General features: G+C 37.3%; 1 protein-coding gene across 2 annotated transcripts in view; it reads right to left on the bottom strand.

Annotated features, from left to right (window-relative positions):
- Positions 1 to 20,144, bottom strand: part of SNX2 (sorting nexin 2) — a 61,906-nt gene extending 41,762 nt beyond the window's left edge. For both annotated transcript variants that reach the window (XM_082380713.1, XM_082380714.1), the window contains exon 1: positions 19,987 to 20,144. In XM_082380713.1, the coding sequence (XP_082236839.1) occupies positions 19,987 to 20,094 (108 nt within the window). In that variant the 5' untranslated portion in view covers positions 20,095 to 20,144. The remainder of the gene's footprint in view (positions 1 to 19,986) is intronic.
- Positions 20,145 to 21,688: the final 1,544 nt, after the last annotated feature.

Here is a 21,688-nt window from a genome sequence, read left to right as displayed (position 1 = left end):
TAACAAAATATGTATCAATATATCCATATGAGGAAAACTAAAAACCTCTAATGAACAAAATTAAAGAACTAAATAAATGAAGAGATATTCTATATTCATGAATAGGAAGATTCAATATTGTCAAGATGTCAGTTCTTCCTGACTTGATCCACAGATTCAATGCAATACCAATCAAAATCCCGGCAAGTTATTTTGTGACTATCGATAAAATGATGCTAAAGTTTACACGGAGAAGCAAAAAACCCAGAAGAGACATTACTGAAGGAGAAGAACAAAATGGGAGGACTGAAGCTACCTGACTTCAAGACTTACCATAGGCTACAATAATCAACACAGTGTGGTAGTAGTGAAAGAATAGATTAATGGGACAGAATAGAGAGCCCAGACATAGATCCACATAATATGGCCAATTGATTTTTTGACAAATGAGCAAAGGCAATACCATGGAGAAAAATTAGTGTCTTCAACAAATAGTGCTGGAACAACTGGAAATCTACATGTAAAAAAAAAGACTCTAGACACAGACCTTACACCCTTCACAAAAATCAACTCAAAATGGATCACAGACCTAAACGTAAAGCACAAAAGTATAAAGTTTCTAGAAGATAACATAGGAGAAAATTCAGATGACCTTGGGTTTCATAATGAGCTTTTAGATACAACAGAGGCACAATCCATGAAAGAAAGATTTGATAAGACAGACTCCACTAAAATTAAAATGAAAACTTCTGCTCTGCAAAAGACAGTGTCAAGAAAATGGAAAAACAAGCTGTAGACTGGGAGAAAATATCTGCAAAACACACAGCTGATAAAGCACTGTTATCCAAAATATACAAAGAACTCTTAAAATTCAACAATTAGAAAATGCACAACTCAGTTTAAAAATAGGACAAAAACCTTCAAGATACTTCACCAAAGATAAAAGCATGGCAAATAAGCATATGAAAACATGCCCCACATCATATATCATCAGATAAATGCAAATTACAACAACAATGAGACACCACTATACCTCATAGTGGTACATTCTATATACCTATTAAAGTGGTCAAAATTTGGAACACTGACAACACCAAATGCTGATGAGGATGTGGAGCAACAGGAACTCTCATTCATTGCTGGTGGGAATGCAAAGTGGTACAGCCACTACAGAAGACAATTTGGCAGTACATTTATAAGATGAGCATACTCTTATCATACGTTCCAGCAACCGTGATCTTTAGTATTCATCCAGAGGAGCTGAAAACTTATGCCCATACAAAAACATGCACATAATGTTTACAGCAGCTTTATTCATAATTGCAAAAACTTGGAAGCAATGAAGATGTTCTTCAGTAGGTGAATGGGTAAATAAACTACAGTACATCCAGACAATGGAATATTATTCAAACTAAAAGGAAATGAGCTTTCTAACCATGAAAAAATACAGAAGAAACTTAAATATTACTAAGTGAAAGAAGCCAGTCTGAAAAAGCTACATATTGTATAATTACAACTATAAGACACTGTGGAAAAGGCAAAACTATGGAGATAGTAAAAAGATCAGTGGGTTGGGGGAAGGAAGGGATGAATAGGCAGAGCAGAGACGATTTTTAGGACAGTGAAACTACTCTGTATGATATTATAACAGTGAACACGTCATTATACATTCGTCCAAACCCAGAGAATGTACAATACTAAGAGTGAACCTTAATGTAAACTATGGATCTTGGGTGATTATGATGTGTCAAAGTGGTTTCACCAATTGAAGCAAATGTACCACTATGGTGGAGGATGCTGATAATGAAGGAAAATGCATGTGTAAGGGCATTATATGGGAAATCTCTATACCTTCCATTCAATTTTGCTGTGAACTTAAAACTGCTCTAAAAAGTGGTCTAGTTTTCAAACAATGTAGTAGCAGAGTGGCATTTACTGACACAGAAAGATGCTTTTAATATGCCATTATAAAAGAGAAATAGTTACACATGTGATCCAGTTTCCTGACACTACTCATTAAAAATAAATGTTTTCAGCAGTCGGCCCTGTTTCTGGGGGTTCCAACAGATTCAACCAACTGAAGATTGAAAATATTAAAAAAGTAAATTCCAGAAAGTTCCAAAAAGCAAAACTGGAATTTGCCACACACCAGCAACCACTTACACAGCATTTACACCTTGTACTTACAACTATTTACAAGCATTTACATTGACATAGGTATTATAAATAATCTAGAGATGATTTAAAGTATATGGGAGAGGATGTATATAGATTATATGCAAATACTATGGCATTTTATATAAGAGACTTCCATAAAAGGGATTTTGGTATCTGTGGGATGTCCTGGAACCAATCCCCTGTGGATACTGAGGGAGAACTGTACTTGTTTTTAATAAGATACAGGCATTAAGGACCTACATATAATATACCTGTACCCTCAACTTCATTTTGAACAAAGATTTTATTTTTGAATACCAAAATTTCCTGGGGATCAAAACTCTGGATTCTAGTTCTGCCTGCACACTAACTTGTCTATGGTTACATAAATCTCCTTGAGTACCATTTTTTGTCTATTTAATGAGAATAAATAGATAAATAAATACATCAGAATTGCTATAATAGTCTTTTTTTTTACCTACACATTTTACTATTTCACAATTTCTAAATCTAAAATCACCTAATTCGATTTCTTTTTGCATTTCTTAACCTTGCTTGATAATAACTTTGAAAAAACAAAGCAACAAAATTTGTAAAAATTAAACGCAACTTTAAAAATAGTCAGTCTCAACTCACTGCTATAATTTAATGCCTGTGTAATGAACCTGTGACCAAATCTCAAGAGAAAAGACAATCAACAGATTCCAACCCCAAAACAGCTCAGATGTTGGAAGTATTAATCAAACAAACTTTTAAAAGCTTTTCTAACCATGCTCCATGAGATAAAGGTAAATACTTATGAAGTGAATGAAAAGAAAGATGTTCACAGCAAAGAAACAGAAACTACCAAAAAAAAAAGAAAAGGAAAAAAAAAAGGAAAATTTCACAACTGAAAAAAATTATCTAAAGTAAAAAGTTCACAGAATGGGTTCAATAAAAGAATGAAGATGACAGAAAAAAGTGTCATTGAACTTGAAAATAAATCCACATAAAGTATCCAATCTGAATAACAGTGAAACAAAAGTTGAATAAAATGAACAAGGGGGACTTCCCTGGTGGTCCAGTGGTTAAGAATCCGCCTTCCAATGCAGGGGACACGGGTTCGATCCCTGGTTGGGGAACTAAGACCCACATGCTGCAGGGCAACTAAGCCCACATGCCACAACTAGAGAGCCCTTGTGCCGCAACTACTGAGCCTGTGCGCCACAACAAAAGATCCCGCATGCTGCAACTAAGACCCGACGCAGCCAAATAAATAAAAAAGTAAATATTAAAAAAAAATGAACAAGGCCTCAGGAGTCTGTAAGATAATATCAAAAAGTCTAACACTCATATCACTGAAGTTCCTGGACAGATGAAAAATTTTTGCAGAAATATTTACAGAAGAAATGGTTGAAAATTCCTGAAGTTGAAGGACATAAATTTATAGGAGCAAACCTGAAAGAGGATAAAACCAGAGAAAACTATGTTTACACACATCATCACACAGCTAAAAATAAAAGTATTAGAGAAACAAATGAAAGTAGTGAGAGAAAAAACCCATTTTTACAGGGGGACACCAATTAAAATGACCATAGATTTCTCATCAGAAATCACAAAGACTAAGAAAACAGTAAGAATACTTTCAAAGTGATGGAAGAAAGAACTGTCTACCCACAAATCTATAAACAGCAAAAATACCCTTCAGGAATAAAGGTAAAATAGTTTTCAGATGAAGTACAAATAAGATAATTCATCATCAATAAACCAGGTCTAAAAAAAACACTAAAGGAAATTCTTTACGCTTAAGAAAAATGATACAAGAGGAAACAATGAATGAAGAAAAAGCAACAGAAATGCTAAATATCTGAACAAAAAGAAACTACGTTTTCCCTCTTCAATTCTCTAAAATAGATATGTGTACTCAAAGTAAAAATTGTAATACAGTCCATAGTTATAATACATGTAGACTATTAACAACCTATAACGTATTCTTATCATAACTGAATGTTTATACTACTCTAATATCTTGGGTATTCATTGTTCTCTGACATCAAAGTCAGAGAATGAAAAACTGGCATGTTTATGTAACAAAAAGGACTCTTTTATATCATAGTTCAGTGCCTGAGAGTGGAGAACAAGATGGGAATGGTGTGGACGGGTGAGCAACGCCAGTAATGGCTGTGGTGGCAGCAGTCACCCCACTGTGGGGAGACTATGAGGCATGCACTTTCTACTGGTGCCCATCCATCAGCAGCATGGAGTGCCCTGCTCCACTGCTCACAGAGCAGTCATGGAGCAGTCACTCACTAAAGGCTCTCAGGACTCACTTATCTCTGCCCCTGCCTCTCCATGTCTCTTTCCTAGTGAGTTTCCTCTTTCACTAGTTTCCTAGTGAGTGCAGGAAGAGCTGTTCTCCACTGGATGGAAAGGAGTAAGGAGAGAGTGGTCCATCAAACAAGGAAGTGATGGTGGAAGGGTACAGTGACAGCTTCTGGGTGATCAGAATTATAGTTGTCCGAGACAGGCAATGAGGAGACATCAGTGTTTTTAATAAATATATATTCTTTTCTTCTTCTATATCATCATTTAGTAGTTTGCTAGAGATTATTTTTATTAAAAGTTTCAAGGTTGCTAATATCTCTTCAAAAAAAACCAAACCAAAACAAAAAAACAAAAACAAACCAAAACAACTAGTGCTTTGGATTGCAACAAAGACTAAAGAAGCCCACCTAAGCCTCTTTCTCCCACTGATTAACACTAAAAGCTCTGGATAGAATACAGAAACAATGATCTAAAAGTAAAAAATAGGCAGGTTGGGGAGGGAGCCAAAAATGTGAAAAATGATCCTTATGGGGATGAATTTTATGATTTTTCTTTTTCTTCTCTCTCCCACCTTTTCCTGAGGATGGCCCCAACTGCAGAACTACACTAGGAGTGTGTGAAGAGACTCAAAACAACAACAACAACACACCACACAAAACAAAACAACTTTGTCTATCTAGCTATAACACCAGGGCCCCTACAACCTGGAGAAAATAGGTGGAAAATTCTTTTTTCTCCCCCTTGCTTCCCAAACCTTTCCTCTCCTGTCCCTGCCCTGAGGCCACACCTAATTGCTTAGCTGCATGACAAAGCATCTAAAACCCCAAAAGAAAATCTACTTTCTAGCCAGCTGAACCAGGAAAAGGGGGCCCAGTAGCCTGAAGAGCAGGAGACAGAAATCTTCATTAGTATTTTCTCTCCCTTCTTTCATTGCTTTGCTACAAGGGTAGCCCAAGCTGAGCTCCAGTCCACTATGTGACAGTGCAGACAGCTAAAACTCTGAGAGAAGCCTATGTTTCTGGGAAACAGCCTTGGAAGAAAGACATCAGCATCTCTTTCCCCTCAAAAGACCAGGTCTGTTTACTGTCCAGTATAAGCATCCTCTGGAGCAAAGATCAAGCAGACATTGCCTATTATAAATGATTTGGGTTCCCTAAGCTCAGGTTCCTCAGCTGTGACACAAACCAAAGGCTGGTGCAACACTGGCCTGGGCCCCTCCATTTATCATCCTGGCAAGAGAGGGGCAAGGGAAATGGTCACAAACATATTCATGCTATTGGGTTGGCCAAAAGGTTCGTTCGTTTTTTTCCACAAGATGGCTGTCATAGCACTTAGTTGTCTTTAACTTCATTCAAAACAATTTTGTTAGATAGTATGTAACACCTGTCATATCAGCGTGCATTTGAAAAAAAGACATCAAAATTGGTGAATTTTTGTGTAGCCATTTTAATACTGAAGATGGAAGAAAAAATAACGTTTTCAGCATATTTTGCTTTATTATTTCAAGAAAAGTAAAAACGCAACTGAAACGCAAAAAAAGATTGGTGCAGTGTATGGAGAAGGTTCTGTGACTGATCAAATATGTCAAAAGTGGTTTGCGAAGTTTCATGCTGGAGATTTCTCACTGGACGATGCTCCACGGTGGGGTAGACCAGTTGAAGTTGACAGCGATCAAATCGAGACATTATCTGAGAACAATCAACGTTACACCACACGGGAGATAGCCGACATACTCAAAATATCCAAATCAAGTGGTGAAAATCATTTGCACCAGCTTGGTTATGCTCATCACTTTGATGTTTGGGTTCCACATAAGTTAAGCAGAAAAAACCTTCTTGACCGTATTTCTGCATGCGATTCTCTACTTAAACGTAATGAAAACATTCCATTTTTAAAACAAATTGTGACAGGCGATGAAAACTGGATACTGTACAATAATGGGGAACGGAACAGATTGTGGGTCAAGTGAAATGAACCACCACCAACCACACCAAAGGCTGGTCGTCATTCAAAGAAGGTGATGTTGTGTATATGGTGGAATTGAAAGGGAGTCCTCTATTATGAGCTCCCTCCGGAAAACCAAATGATTAATTCCAACAAGTACTGCTCCCATTTAGACCAACAGAAAGCAGCACTCGATGAAAAGCATCCAGAATTAGTCAACAGAAAGCGCATAATCTTCCATCAGGATAATGTAAGACTGCATGTTCCTTTGATGACCAGGCAAAAACTGTTATAGCTCGGCTGGGAAGTTCTGATTCATCCATTGTATTCACCAGACATTGCAACTTCGGATTTCCATTTATTTTGGTCTTTACAAAATTCTCTTAATGGAAAAAATTTCAATTCCCTGGAAGACTGTAAAAAGCACCTAGAACAGTTCTTTGCTCAAAAAGACAAAAAGTTTTGGGAAGATGGAATTATGAAGTTGCCTGAAAAATGGCAGAAGGTAGTGGAACAAAAGGGTGAATACGTTGCTCAATAAAGTTTTTGGTGAAAATGAAAAGCATGTCTTTTATTTTTACTTAAAAACCGAAGGCACTTTTTGGCTAACCCAATACTTGCTATGCTTTCAGTAAGAAAGTCCTTTATCGTGTCAACTTCCAGCAACCATAAAACAAGTTAATCTGTTAGCTTACCAGGAGAGTAAAGTTTACCCTTTACAGTTCTTGAAAGAAAAAATTAGTGACCTTGAAGATAAATCATTAGGAAATCTCCAATCTGAGTAATAGAGAGGAAAAAAGAAATAAAGAAAATGAATAGAACCCCAAGGATCTGTGAAACAGTATAAAAAGGTCTAACATTCATGTTACTGAAGTCCTAGAAAAAGAGCAACGCAAAACAATATTTCAAGAAATGATGGCTAAAAACTCTCCAAATTTGGTGCAAGACATTAATTTACAGATCCAAAAAAATGAAAACTCCAAACAGGACAACTTCAGAGAAAACTAGATGCAGCCTCATTATTAAAAATGGCTGCTATCTGGGACTTCCCTGGTGGTCCCGTGGTTAAGAATGCACCTTTCAATGCAAGGGACACAGGTTCGATCCCTGGTCAGGGAACTAAGATCCCACATGCTGTGGGGCAACTAAACCCATGCACTCTAGACCCCGCACACCACAGCTAGAGAGCCCTTGTGCCCACGTGCCACAACTAGAGAGCCCATGTGCTGCAACTACTGAGCCCAGGCTCTGGAGCCCGTGCACCACAACTAGAGAGCCAGCGTGCCACAACTACTGAGCCTGTGCTCTGGAGCCTGCGTACCACAACTACAGAGCCCACGTGCTGCAATTACTAAGCCCACACGCTCTGGAGCTCACACATTGCATCTAGAGAGAAGCCTGCGTGCCACAACGAAGAGCCCGCATGACGCAACTGAGACCCTATGCAACCAAATAAATACATAAATAAAAATGTTTAAAAAAAAAAAGAAATAAAAGAAGAACCAAAGAAATGGTAACTGGGGATATAAAATAGACCATTTTTCTTTTCTTAAGTTATTTAAAATGTGTATAACTATGAAAGCAAAAATTACAACAATGGTAAAGTTTTCAATGAATGGAGATGTAATACACATGAGAAATATAACGTGAAAGAAAAAAGATAAATGGACCTATATGGTTGTAAGGCTCTGAATTTTGTTTGTCAAAGTACAATATTATCTCTAATTGGACTGTAAATGTTTAGGTATATATTTCCCTCTGTTTTCAGAGGGAAAAACAGAAGTGAAAAACAGTAATCAAATAAAATGCTAGATCTAATGCAATCACACCAATAATCACATTAAATGTAAATATTCTAAACACACCAATTAAAAGACAGAAGTGGCCATACTGTGTACAAAAATAACAATGCACAACAATATGCTGCCTACAAAACCCTACTTTAAAGACATAGGTAAGTTAAAAGTAAAAGAATGGAAAAAACATGTCATGCTACCAAGAAGAGCTGGAGTGTTACATTAACATCAGATAAAATAAACTTAAGAATAAGGAGTATTATCAGCAATAAAGAGGGGTATCATGTGATAAAAGGATCAATTTGCCAAGAAATTATAATAATACTAAATTACAGTAATTGATACAATAAATAGATAATAAGGGAAGATAGAGAAGACCTGGAAAAGTATATCAATCAACTTGACTTAACATTTAGAGAACACTTCAACAATAACATTAGACTATATACATGTTTTTCAAGTGTACACAGACTGTTCACCATAACAGATCACATTCTGGGCCATCAGACAAACCTTAACAAATTTAAAAGAACTGGAACCATAAAACATTCTCTGACACTAATAAAACAAACCTGTATCAGTAACAGAAAACTATCTGGAAAATCCTCAAATTTTGGAAATTAGCACACTTCTAAATAACCTATAAGTCAAACAGGAAGTCACAAGGGAAACTAGAAAATAGTTTAAATTGAATAAAAACAAAAGCACAGTATCAAAATTTGTGGGATGCAGCTAAAGCAGTGCTTACAGAGAAATACATAGCTAAATACTAGCACTCAAAAAAAAAAGTCTTAAACCAATGATCAAAGCTTGACAAAACAGAAGAGTAAACTAAACAGACAGCAAGCAGAAGGAAATTAATGAAATTAAAAAACAAAACAAAAAATAAAAAAGAAACCAAGAAACCAAAAACTGATTTTTTGGAAAGATTCCAATAAGATGACAAACCTTTAGCAAGATTAAAATGAATGAATAAATAAACAAAGAGATGACATAAATTACCAATATAAGCAATGAAAAAGGAAGGGCATTACCCAGACTACACAGATACGGTAATAGGATAATGGAGTATTATGAAAAACCTATGCCCATGAATTTCACAGCTTACACTGAACGGACAAATTCCTTGAAAGTCACATACCACCAAAGTTCAACAAGAAGAAATATTTCTGTATCTATCAGATACACTGAATTTGAAGTTAAAAATCGTCCAGCAAACAAAACAACATGTTCAGATGATTTTACTAGCAAGTTCTGTCAACCCTTAAGGCAGACATATGACTAATTCCACACAACCTCTTCAAGAATATAGAAGAGGGGGAAACACTCTCCAACTCATTTAATGAGGTAAGCATTTCTGATACCAAAATCAGACAGTACGAGTAAAAGAAAACGACACACAAATATCTGTCACAAACACAGACACAATAGCAGCAAAACACTGGCAAACTGGATGCAGCAATATATAAAAAGGATAAATACATTATGACTGTGTGGGGTTTATGCCAGGAATTCAAGGTTTCAACATTTGAAAATCAATCAATATACTCCAGTTTATCAATAAACTAAAGAGAATTATATGAACATCTTATTAGATGCAGAAAAATCATTTGCCAACATCAACATCATTCAGAGATCCAAAAGTCAGAAAACCAGAAATAGAAGGAAACTTCTTTAACCCAATAAAGGTCATCTACCCAAAAAAATCATATTTAAGGGAGAAAAAAAATGAATATTTTCCTCCTATTAGCACGAAAGGAGAAAAGATACCCACTCTCACCACTTCTATTCAGTATTACAATATTGGTTCCAGCTAGTGCATTAAAACAAGAAAAAGAAAGACATACAGATTGGAAAGAAATAAAACTCTAATCAGAGACAACATGATTGTTTACATAGAAAATCCCAAAGGTTCTACAAAAAACCTACTAGAACTAGAATGTTTAGCAACAGTTGCAGAAAACAGGGTAAATATGCCACCAATGAGCAAATGTAAAGGATATAAAGGCACCAAAAAACCATAAAATAGGTATAAACTAATAAAATATGTACTAGATCTGTATGCTGATAACTATGAACACTGATGAAAAAGATCAAGACAGACCTAAAAGAAAAAAAAAAAAGGAGAGAAATAGTATACCTATGGCTTAAAGGCTCAGTATTGTTAATAAGTTAATTCTCCCCCAAACTAATCAATGGATTCATTACAATCTCAATTAAAATCTCAGCAGGAATTTTTGGTAGAAATCAATAAATAGATTCTAAAATTATATGGACAGGCAAAAGAACTAGAATAGCCAAAACTATTTTGAAAAGAACAAAGTCACTGGATTCACACTACCTGATTTCAAGACTCAGTTAATCAAGGTAATCAAGACCACATAGAACGGGCAAAAAGATAGTCAAAAGATCAATAAAACAGAGTCCAGAAGTAGACCCACACATATATGCTCTACTGATTTTTGACAAAGATGCAAAGACAACCCAATGAAGAAACTTTTAAAGTCTAGCTTCTCTAACTTAATATAAAACATCTGAAATTCACTGATGTTTGTTGCATGTACTGAAAAATACTATCGACTAACTTAATATTTATAGAACATTCCACCCAATATCAGACTAAATACATTCTTTTCAAGTGCACACATAATATTTACCACAGAAGACCATATTCTGAGCCATAAAACAAACCATAAAATGATTCTTTCAATAAATGGTGGTTGAACAAGATATTTATATTCAAAAAAATGAATCTCAACTCACAAGAAAACTCAAAATCAATCTGAAGTCCAAATATAAAAGCTAAAACTATAAAACTTATAGAAAAAACATAAGCAAAACCTTTGTGACCTTGCGTTAATGTTAGCCAAGGATTTCATATGTAACATATGAAGTACTATCAATTAAAAAAGGATAAAACAAGCCACAGATTGGGAAAAAATATCTTCAAAACACACATCTGGCAAAGGATGTGTATTCAGAATACATGAAGAATTCTCAAAACTCAATAAGGAAACCCATTTTAAAATGGCTAAAAGATACGAAAGAACACTTCACCAAAGGAGACAATTTTCAGATAGTGAACACGTATGTGAAAAGATATGCACCATCATTAACCATTAAGGAATGTGTATTAAAACCACAATTAGATAACACTACATACCTTGCAGAATGGCTAAAAATCACTGGTATGCTGGTATATGTTTAGCAATCAGGTCTTTGGGAGAGAAGACCCTGAATTTTAGCTTTTGCTGATTTCTGTGGCATAAACATACCCTCTGTGGCTGATTTCTCCCGACTGAGTGTGGAGCTAGGAAGATATGTTACTTTCCACCATAAGGATACAACAGACATATATAGAAACTAGTAAAACATAGTAGAGGAATTAGGAAGCAGCAAGTTTTATATATTTATTACCTTTGTTTTTTTAATATAATTTATTTATGTTTATATAATTTAATTTTTAACAATGGCTGTTTACTAACCAGTTTACAAAATTCCTGATAATTTAAAGATCAGTTCTTTCAAGCCAGTATAAGCCAGCCCCAAGCGTGCCACTGCCTGAAATAAAACTGACACTAACAAGTGCTGACAAGGATGTGGAAAAACTGAATTCTCAATCATTGAAGAAAACAGTCTGGCAGTTATCTTTTTCTTCTTTCTCTTTCTTTCTTAGAATTTTTTATAATTTTTTTAGATTTCAGAGATAAAATGAATGAAAACCTGACCAGAGACTAAAACAGGCAAATCCAGATGCACTGAAGTTTCCTTCGGACTAGCCTTCAGGATTCAAACACTCAATAATACATACAAAGTGTGACTCTTTGAATAGGAATAAAGTTTCAATATATATATTTTTAAAGAAATTTATTTATTTATTTTATTTTTGGCTGCATTGGGTCTTTGTTGTTGCAGGCAGGCTTTCTCTAGTTGTGGTGAGTGGGGGCTACCCTTCGTTGCAGTGCACGGGCTTCCCATTGCGGTGGCTTCTCTTGTTGCAGAGCACGGGCTCTAGGCGTGCGGCTTCAGCAGTTGTGGCATGCCAGCTCAGTAGCTGTGTCTTGCAGGCTCTAGAGTGCAGGCTCAGTAGTTGTGGCATGTGGGCTTAGTTGCTCCACGGCATGTGGGATCTTCCCAGACCAGGGCTCGAATCTGTGTCCCCTGCATTGGTAGGCGGATTCTTAACCACTGTGCCACCAGGGAAGTCCCTAAAACTTCAATATTAAAATAACTTCTATGATGGGAGGAAATACCATAACATACTTTTGTCTTGAAACATCATGCTTTCATTTTAATGAAACCATATATTATCAATTCTCAGACTTGGAGAACACTGTCCTAATGGACATGGTCTTGAGTTATATTATTAGTTATTATTATAACTTGAGTTATATTATTACTAGAGTCATTAACTTGCAAGACTAAAAGTAATTAACTTCATCTCCCTATGCTTTATCTCCCTTGAACCTTTCTGGCAAAAAGTTTGGCAGTCTCTTAGAAAGTTAAACATGTATTTACCACACAACCAGCAATCCTACTTCTAAGTATTTTCCCAAAGGAGATGAAAACTGTTCATACAAAAATCTGTACATAGATGTTTATGTCGTCTCTAGTCATTAATGCCCAAAACTGTAAACAACATAAACATTTTTCAACAACAAACAACTGTGATACACAATACAATGGAATACTAAATTCAGCAACAAAAAGGAATGAATTACTGATACATGCAACAACATCAATAAATATTAGATACTTTAGGTTAAGTTAAAGAAGCTACATTCAGGAAGTTTCATACTGTTTTATTTATAAAAAATATAATTCCATTTATATGAGTCCATTTACATGAAATTCTGGAAAAGACAAAACTATAGGCAAAAAACAGATCAGTAGGTGCCAGAGGCTGGGAGTGGGAGGCGTTAACTACATGAGAGAATTTTTAGGAGGTGATGGAAGTGTCCTATATCTTGATTGAGGTGGTAGTGAACTTTACTGAGGTAAATTTTATCACAACTAAAAACTATCATCACAGGAAAAAAACACCAGAGTTCAATTTTATAGGAAAGTGGGCATTTGAAAAGTAACATTAAGGACAAATCTGGGGAGTTTCCTGGCAGTCCAGTGGTTAGGACTCCAAGCTTTCACTGCTGAGGGCCTGGGTTCAATCCCTGGTCAGGGAACTAAGATCCCACAAGCCGTCAGCATGGCCAAAAGAAAAACCAAACCAAAACAAAACAATTCTTTTTAAGAAAAAAACTGAAAAAAATTGAGCACCTCTGCCTCAAGCAACTACATAGAATAACATTTTTTACAGGCACTATAAAAATAGTTCATTCTAAAACCCTTATATTTAATGGCTTCCAGGGAAAGTAGTCAGTTAGAGTTATACCTCGTCATAAATCTCTTTCTAGTATTTTCCATGCTGTTGCCTTTAAATACCTGGTCACGAAATGTCTTTCCTCTTAAACATAGGTAATTCATAATGAAATTTTCAAAAAAATTAAAACATTTAAAGTTGGATGCCAACCCAAAGATTAGAAGACAGAATTAGGAAAACAAGATATATGCTGTTACTACCTGTTGTGTTAGAACAATAGATACTAAACTTCAGTTCTTTATCAAAAGACTCTTTAGTCTTACTCTACTTGCTCTCTTGATAATGTCACCCACTTTTCAGGGTTTCAAAGATCATCTCTATGCAATTAAGTCACTCCAGTTTTCTATACTATTTCTGTACCATGTGCATATTTCAATTACACATATATCACCTGGTATTGCAGGTGCTTGTTCACATAGGTGTGTTTATTATGTTGACTCCTGTTGGTTCATATACTCCATAAGGGCAAGGACTAGATTTCTACTAAACTAGTTTGGTTTAGTGTCACCGTTCAATAAATTGTATTGAATCTGTATCTCTAGTCCATCCAGTATTTCTAGCTGTCTGATAGTATCTGCATTGGTGTAACTTATTCCCAAATGAAATAAACTTATAATTCCTTCCCCTAGACATTGTAAGTCTTAAGATGTCTATCTTTTAATCTGCTTTTGCATCAACTTCTTTCTCTCCTGTATTATTTGCATTTTTCTTCTTGAGGCTTTTAACCTTAGATTTAAAATAACCTCTGGCTCATCAACCTACCAATGATACCTCACACTCAAATTTATCCCTCAGACCACTAGCACATTAAGCATCCTAGGTGATCATGTTACTGCCCTGAAAATCTTCCAGAGCTCTTACGTGCCTACAAAACAAATTTCAAAGCTGTTCACAATCTCACCACATTAACCTGTAACATCCTATATTCAGCCACTCAGAATTATTTATGGTTCCCTAAAATATGGACTGAACCTTAAGTGACACGTGCCATTCTCCCACATTGAAATTTCATTCCACCCTTCAAAGTCTCTCTTAAATATTACCATCTCAATGGCTTTTCCTAGCCAACAGAAACACTTACTGTTCATCTACTATGTGTCAGGAACGCGGATAGGAGTTAGAATCGCTCCCATTTTACTGGTACTTTCAGTGTTTTCAGATCATATAGTCATAGTCTGTCTGTATCAGAGTTTTCTGTACATCTTTCTTCTCCACTGGAGATTTTCTGTCCTCAAAGATTTGCATTATCTTGCTAATATCTGCACTCCCGTTATCATCTAAAAAGTACGGTAGAGAGTAAATACTCAAGTATTTACTGAAGTCAACTAAGTACAGTATCTTCTGAGCAATTATGGCATAGAGTTACATGGTGGGAAAGGAATTCTAAGACCTGCGAACCTCCCATCTGGAAATTTCATTTGAAATGCACTATAAACTATCATGTGACTGTGTTGGGGAAACTGTGGTTCTCAACTTAACTTCAGCTGACCTTAAGATTTGAGGTTAGTACAAGAACCAGGTGTAAACATCTACAGTCAACCAATTTTCGGAAAGTATGCCAAGACCATTCAATGGAGAAACAGTCTTTTCATCAAATGGTGCGGTGACAACTGGATTGCCACATGCAAAACAATGAAGTTGGACTTTACCTCATACCATATACAAAAGTTAACTCAAAATGAATCAAACCCCTAAATGTAAGAGCCAAAACTATAAAACTCTTAGAAGAAAACATATTCATGGAATTCATGGAAAAGACTCTGACAAGTACAGGTTTCTGGTAACTGACTATACTGCTGAACCGAATGAATAAGCATTTTCAGAACTCTAATGGAAAACTGATGAATTCATAAAAGTGCTAACAAAAGACCAAGATGAAAAAAAAATTAATTACATGGGACTGAGTGAACTGATGAGGATGATTATAATTTTTGTGACTTTCTTTTTGAATAAAAAAAAAGTGATATAAATTTATGTAAAAAGAACTTAATGTAAAACAATGCCATTCTTCTCACATATTTTCTCTTGTTTTGGAAAATATAGATATTTTCTGTTAAAAACGTGATTTATGCTGACACGTAATAGGTTATTGTTATTATAAATGAATTAATAAATTAATTAAAAAAACAGATATAAATCTTCATGACCTTGGATTGGGTAGGGGATGCTTATATATGATGTTGAAAGCATGACCAACAAAATAAAAAACAGATAAACTGGACTTCATCACATTTTTAAGAAATTTGTGCATCAGAGAACACTGTCAAGAACATGAAAAGACAATCCACAGAATGGGGGAAAATTTTTGCAAATCATGTATCTGGTAAAGAACTTGTATCTACAATATACAAAAAATTCTTATAAATAAAAAGACAGGGCTTCCCTGGTGGCGCAGTGGTTAAGAATCCGCCTGCCAATGCAGGGGACACCGGTTCGAGCCCTGGTCCGGGAAGATCCCACATGCCACAGAACAACTAAGCCCGTGTGCCACAACTACTGAGCCTGTGCTCTAGAGCCCACGAGCCACAACTACTGAGCCCGCGAGCCACAACTACTGAAGCCTGCGCACCTAGAGCCCATGCTCCGCAACAAAAGAAGTCGCCACAATGAGAAGCCAACGCCCCACAACGAAGAGTAGCCCCCGCTCGCTGCACCTAGAGAAAGCCTGTGTGCAGCAACAAAGACCCAATGCAGCCAAAACTAAAATAAATAAATAAATTTATAAAAAAAAATAAAAAAAAAAAGACAACCCAACTGAAAAATGAGCAAAGGCTCTGAACAGACATTTCTCCAAAGATGTACAAATGGCCAATAAGCACATGCAAAGATGTCTTCAAGAAAATATAATCAAAACCACACTTAGATACCATTTCACATGCATTATGATGGATAGAATAAAAAAGTCGAATAATAACAAATGTTGGTGAGAATGTGGAAAAACTGGTTCCCTCGTACATGGCTGGTGGGAATGTAAAATGGTGTGGCCATTTTGGGAAACCACTCCAGCAATTCTTCAAATGATTAAATGTAGAGTCACCATATAACCCAGCAATTCTACTTGTACACAAATGTTTATTGCAGCATTATTTATAATAGTCAAAATGTGGAAACAACGCAAATGTCCAATGAATGACAAAATGGATAGACAAAATGGATAGACAAAATGGATAAACAAAATGTGGTATAGCCATACAACGGATTATTATTCAGGCATAAAAAAGAATTAAGTATAGACTTTGAAAACATTATGCCAAGTGAAAGAAGTTAGTCACAAAAGACCACATGTTACATGATTTCATTCATGTAAAGTCTAGAATAGGGACGTCTATAGAGACAGAAAGTGAATCAGTAGTTGCCTAAGGTTGGGAGCAGAGGAGTTTAGGGAATGGGGACAGGGGTGAGAGGGTACGAGGTTTCTTTCTGAGGTGATGAAAATGTTGTAGTATCTGTGAATATACTAAAACCCATAAAATTGTACATACTAAATGCGTGAGTTATATGATATGTGAATTATAACTCAATAAAGCTGTTTAAAAAAAGAACAGGTGAAACTAACACAACATTGTAAATAAACTATAATTCAAAAAAGAAAAAAAAAAAGAACAGGCATATAATATAAATTTCCTGACCTTTTTAAGGTGTTGTCTTACTACTTCATGCTGCCTTAGGGCAAGCACCTTTTAAGCTTAGGACTATATCATTAAAAAAAAAAAAAAAAAAAAAAGGCAGTAAAAGTAGTATTCCTAAACAATGTAAAGCCTCTCAGGTACAAAAAAAGAACAAGCTTTTGCCAGATTTTTTCCCTTCTCATTCCCTTCCCTGCCCCCATGCCAGCCCTTCTCCACTCTGTTTCATAGTCACAACAGAAACATACACTAGGGGTTTTAAATATGCTTTAGCTACTGAACATAGCTTGATGTGACTGTTCTTAATTTTGAAAGGAAAGGAGTCTAGTATTGGGATAAAAACATACTCATAGCATACATATACACTAAGTGGTATAGTCATTACAAGCTTAACAATTATGACATGGAAGCTGTGTATAATTTGATTTTCACTTACATGGATTTCAACTGATTTTTTCCTCCAAATGCCCTCAAATGAAAAAGTTTCTACATGAATAATATTTTTAAAACTCTGGCTTACTTTTTTTAAAAATAGAAAGACATTAATTTTTATGCCTTTCTTACAATTTACGGCTTAGGTAATAACTATTCAAAGCAGATGACCTGTGTCAGAATCACCTGGGGCTCTGCAACTCATTGTTGTCCTCGGACTAGAAGCAATGTCATGAGGAGAGTTTGTTAAAAATGCAGAATTTGGCTTATCCCAGACCTACAGAATCAGAATTTGCTTTAACAAGATCTCTAGGTAACTTACATATTTGAAAAACAATGATCTAGAACACTTATAAAACATGCAGACTCTAGTGAGGCAAAGGCATCTGCATTTTAAACAAGAATCCTATGGTTTCCCCTACACACTGAAGTTTGAGAAGCACTATTCAAAAGAAAAGGGGCATACTGAAAAAACATTCCTTTAGAGCAGCTTTGGTGTACTAATAAATGCTGCTATATATCCTTCCCCAAATAGTTTGAAAAGCCAAAAAAAAGTTCTGAATTTGTAAGTCTCACAGTTATACTACCTTAAAATTAATACCCTGAATGAGTCTCATGAAATAAGGGGTTTAGATGAACAATCAAAACCAACTTTTTAAAAAGTTTTCATAACGCAGTAACCAAAATAAATTTATTCATACTCAAAATTTTGTAGACTTTTACTGAAAAAAAGTCAAATATCTTATTAAAAAGTCCCATCCAAATGGGAAATATAAATGATAGTTCCTTTTACTCAACTTTAAAAGACTTCAATTAAACAGAATGTTTAGTGTTCACAATATTCTAGTTTACACTATGTTAATTAAGTTTATTCTGATTCTTGCTGGTGGAAAACCTTTGTAGTCTTCACAGGGAATACAGGTCTTAGGATCATGCATAGACACTAACTTTCAATACGTGTTAAGGTACCTGCAGAGTATACATAAAGGACTACAAGGATATTGGCCCCAAAAGGTAATTTGCTGTGCAAGATAATTTTTACTAATTCTTAGGGGATGCTGGTTTTGACAATTAATTCAGCAAACATTTGCTAAATACAATCAATGGTCAAGATTTTGTGAGGAAACAAAGATGATCAAGGCACTATCCCTAGCCCCAGGAAGCATATAATCCTGAGGACAGGTGGGGTTTGGGCAGGAACCTGCATATACAATTAGCAGAATGTGGTCAGTACTGAAAACGGGTGCCGGAAGTTCCCAGTTTCAGCTAAGTGAATGCCAAATAATGGATATTTTACAGTAATTTCCAATTGATTTGCTGCAGAGTTCAACAAGCTAGGAAAGCTTACTAAAAAGCAGTTTATAAGGAAGTACAGCCCAAGATAAACAATTCTCTGGGAAATTTGCTTATATTTTAATACACATACACACACTGAAAGTTGGGCTATGAAGTGTGTGTGCGCTCATCAAAGGCAAAGCAATTCAAATACGAACTGGATACAGGAGGCCCAGTACAGTTAAGTTCATAGAGGGCGTTTCCTTTGACAAAAACAGGAACACTTAGCTTCAGAGATCGCTGATCATGCGAGAAAAGAGGAAAAGGGAGTGAGGATCTGTTTTTATTTCTCCCCTGGTAACTTAAAAAAAAAAACCAAAAACCTCCCCCACCGCCCAGCAGTTTCCTGAACTATTGCCTCCCTTCAACTTTATATTTTATCAACACTATGATCCTTAAAAAGCTTAGGAACTAAAGAAGACAAGCAAAACCGGTCAAATGCATTTACCTATTTAACAGTCCAAAAAAAGGTACCTCCCTCGAGGGGAACTAGCAGTCCCCTTGAAGGGGACCAGGACCGGGAAAAGTGCATCCACACGCTCCCTCCAGCGCCTCGGCCACTGAGCACTCTCTTCACTGCTCTCCGCTTTCGGAGGCACACCCTCCCTTGGGAAGGGAAAAGCAAGCACCTCTTAAAAGGGGCTGCGGAGGTCGCCCGGCAGCGCGGTGAGAGGTTTGCGGGAACCCAGGGCAAACCCTTCTCTGCTCTGGAAGAAGAGGTGCAAGTGACACTGACGAGGGCCAGCTTAACGGCGAAAGGGCACTGCGATGCTCTGTCCGGTCCCGGCCCCTCAGGGCATCAGGTCGGCCCCCCGGCCCGCAGTTTGCTCTCTTAAGCAGGCCCAGCCGCCCAGGCCAACTCCAGCCCAGTGACAGGTCCCCGAGGTGGGGCCCGCGTCACAGGTGTCGCCCCAACCAGGTCCTTGCAAACCTGGGGGTGGGGGTGGGGAGGGACAAGTCGGGGTACGGCAAAGGCACCGAAAGGTGAGACGCGCGGCAGTGACGGAGCGCAGCACCCACGGCGACGCGGTCTCACCTCTAAGGTGGAGACAGTGCTGGTGAACAGGTCCTCTCCGTCCTCCAGCTCCTCAAAGTCGGTGGGTTTCCCGACCCCCAGCGGAGGAGGTTCCCTCTCAGCCGCCATCTTCGCTCGCCCAGACTACTGCGCGAGCGGGACCTCGCGGACTCGTCACGTGAGCACGCACGGCTAGGCTGGCGCGCGGGCCGCTGGGCTCCCCCGCCTCCCCGGCCCGCCGCGCGCGGCCCCGCCCCCGGCCTCGAGACTGCGCCCGCCCGGCGCGCGCCGCGCTCAGCCCCGCCCGTTTGCTTCTCTTTCCACCTCCACGTCTGGGTCGCGGCCACCTTTTCACCGCCCACTTGCTGTACTGACTTTTGTGGAAGAATCTTGGACGTTTATTGCCACGTCCCTTTCTTAGCAGGACTAGGCCAAACGATTTCTGTTGTCGTTACCAGTTTTAAAATCTCCTTTAGGAAGTGGGAGAGCTTGGGGACCAGTCTTTGGGCTTGGATTATGCACAGACTGAGGGCAAGATTGAGGATTGGCGGAAGAGAGACGCGTGTCTTAGATCTCTAGGCTGTCCCATAGAACTTTCTGACGTGATGGAAATGTTCTATATCAGTAGCATCCAGTAGAGTAGCCGGTGGCCGAGCACTTGAAATGAGACTAGTGTGACTGAGAACTGAGTTTTAAGTTGTACTTAATTTTAATTAATTTAAATCTAAATAGTCTGCATGTGATTAGAAGCTACCTATTGGACAATGCAGCTCCAAATAACAGAAACCACCCTGAATAACTTGTTGTCTGAGATTTACTCCAATTTCATCACAAGGCAGCACACAATATTTTTCCTCAATAAAGTAAGAGTCAGAAAGGCTGGAAAAATGACAATTAGGAAAATTAGTGGATGATTGGTAAGAGCATCATACGCAATTCCCTCTGCCAATTAATAGATCTTCATTGTCGGAGGGTCTCTTGAAGACTTTCAGCTTCAATTTCCTCACCTCACTGCATAGGATTACTGTCAGGATCAAATGAGAAAAAATGTGAAATTATTCTGAAAGCTAAAGATTGCTATGCCAATGCAAGGTTTGTTCATGGAAAAATAAAAGGGCATTGCAGGTAGCAACCTGAAGTTACAATTTTGCTGGAGAAGAAATCTTCACAGGGATTCTTTATAAATTAAGTATATAGAAGCCCTCAGCCCTCACTGGCCTGGAAGTTAAAAGGCCTGGGTTCTACTGGCTATGTGCCAGACTTACTTAGCATCACTGTAATTATTATTTTTTTAAGGGTATTGGAGCAGAAGTTTTTCTAGTCGCTAGGATTTCTTCCACCCCTAAATTTCTGAATTTCTATGATTATTGTCAAGAAGTATCAACCCAAACCATAACTAATTTAAGTAAGTATACCAAGTCATTGCTTGGTATCAAATGTTGCCTGGCTGAGTTGGACGCATGGGCCAGTTGTCACTGTCATGCTCCCATCACCATTGCCACTGCCGTCGGCCTGTCTGGGATCAGATGTTGAGGCACATTCCCTGGCCTGCATTCCACCACCTATGGACAGTCTGTGGCCTGTCACTGATCAGAAACTTTAATCTCTTTTGAAAGCTCACATTGTGGCTTGAGGTGATTCTTCTCTGTATCCTTTTTACCTGTGCCTCTGTTTATTGCTTACTACTTTCTGTCTTATGCTATGGTCATTTATATTCCCAGCA

The sequence above is a fragment of the Balaenoptera borealis genome (assembly GCF_965194805.1).
Source record: "Balaenoptera borealis genome assembly, chromosome: 2".
Taxonomy (NCBI): Eukaryota; Metazoa; Chordata; class Mammalia; order Artiodactyla; family Balaenopteridae; genus Balaenoptera; species Balaenoptera borealis.
Note: the sequence above shows the minus strand (reverse complement) of the source record. Positions and strands in the feature narration are given on the sequence as shown.